Consider the following 248-nt stretch of genomic DNA (forward strand, 5'->3'; position numbering starts at 1 on the left):
GGGCTGCCCCCACCCCCTAGATGCCACCAGGAGCATCTTCCCGCCCACAGCTGGATCTGTGGTTCAGGGGGTGCCCCCATCCTGGTGGGGAGCTCCCCACCGCCCCATCGATCTCTGCTCTCCCTTGGCAGTGCTTCACCATTGAGAAGGTGGGCCGACGGCCCCTCATCATCGTCGGCTTCTGCGCCATGGGCTTCTGCTCGGCTGGCATCACCACCTCCCTGCTGCTGCAGGTAGGGTCTGGCCAC

The 248-nt window shown here is 66.1% G+C and overlaps 1 protein-coding gene across 1 annotated transcript in view; it reads left to right on the plus strand.

Moving 5' to 3' along the window:
- The window catches only part of LOC104464336 (solute carrier family 2, facilitated glucose transporter member 9-like), a gene marked incomplete at its 5' end in the record, with an annotated part of 6789 nt that overhangs the window by 3380 nt on the left and 3161 nt on the right, over positions 1–248 (plus strand). The window contains 1 exon segment of the mRNA XM_010077007.1: positions 132–233. Within this exon segment, the coding sequence (XP_010075309.1) occupies positions 132–233 (102 nt within the window).

Source organism: Pterocles gutturalis, unplaced genomic scaffold, assembly GCF_000699245.1.
Source record: "Pterocles gutturalis isolate BGI_N339 unplaced genomic scaffold, ASM69924v1 scaffold15358, whole genome shotgun sequence".
NCBI classification, from domain to species: domain Eukaryota; kingdom Metazoa; phylum Chordata; class Aves; order Pterocliformes; family Pteroclidae; genus Pterocles; species Pterocles gutturalis.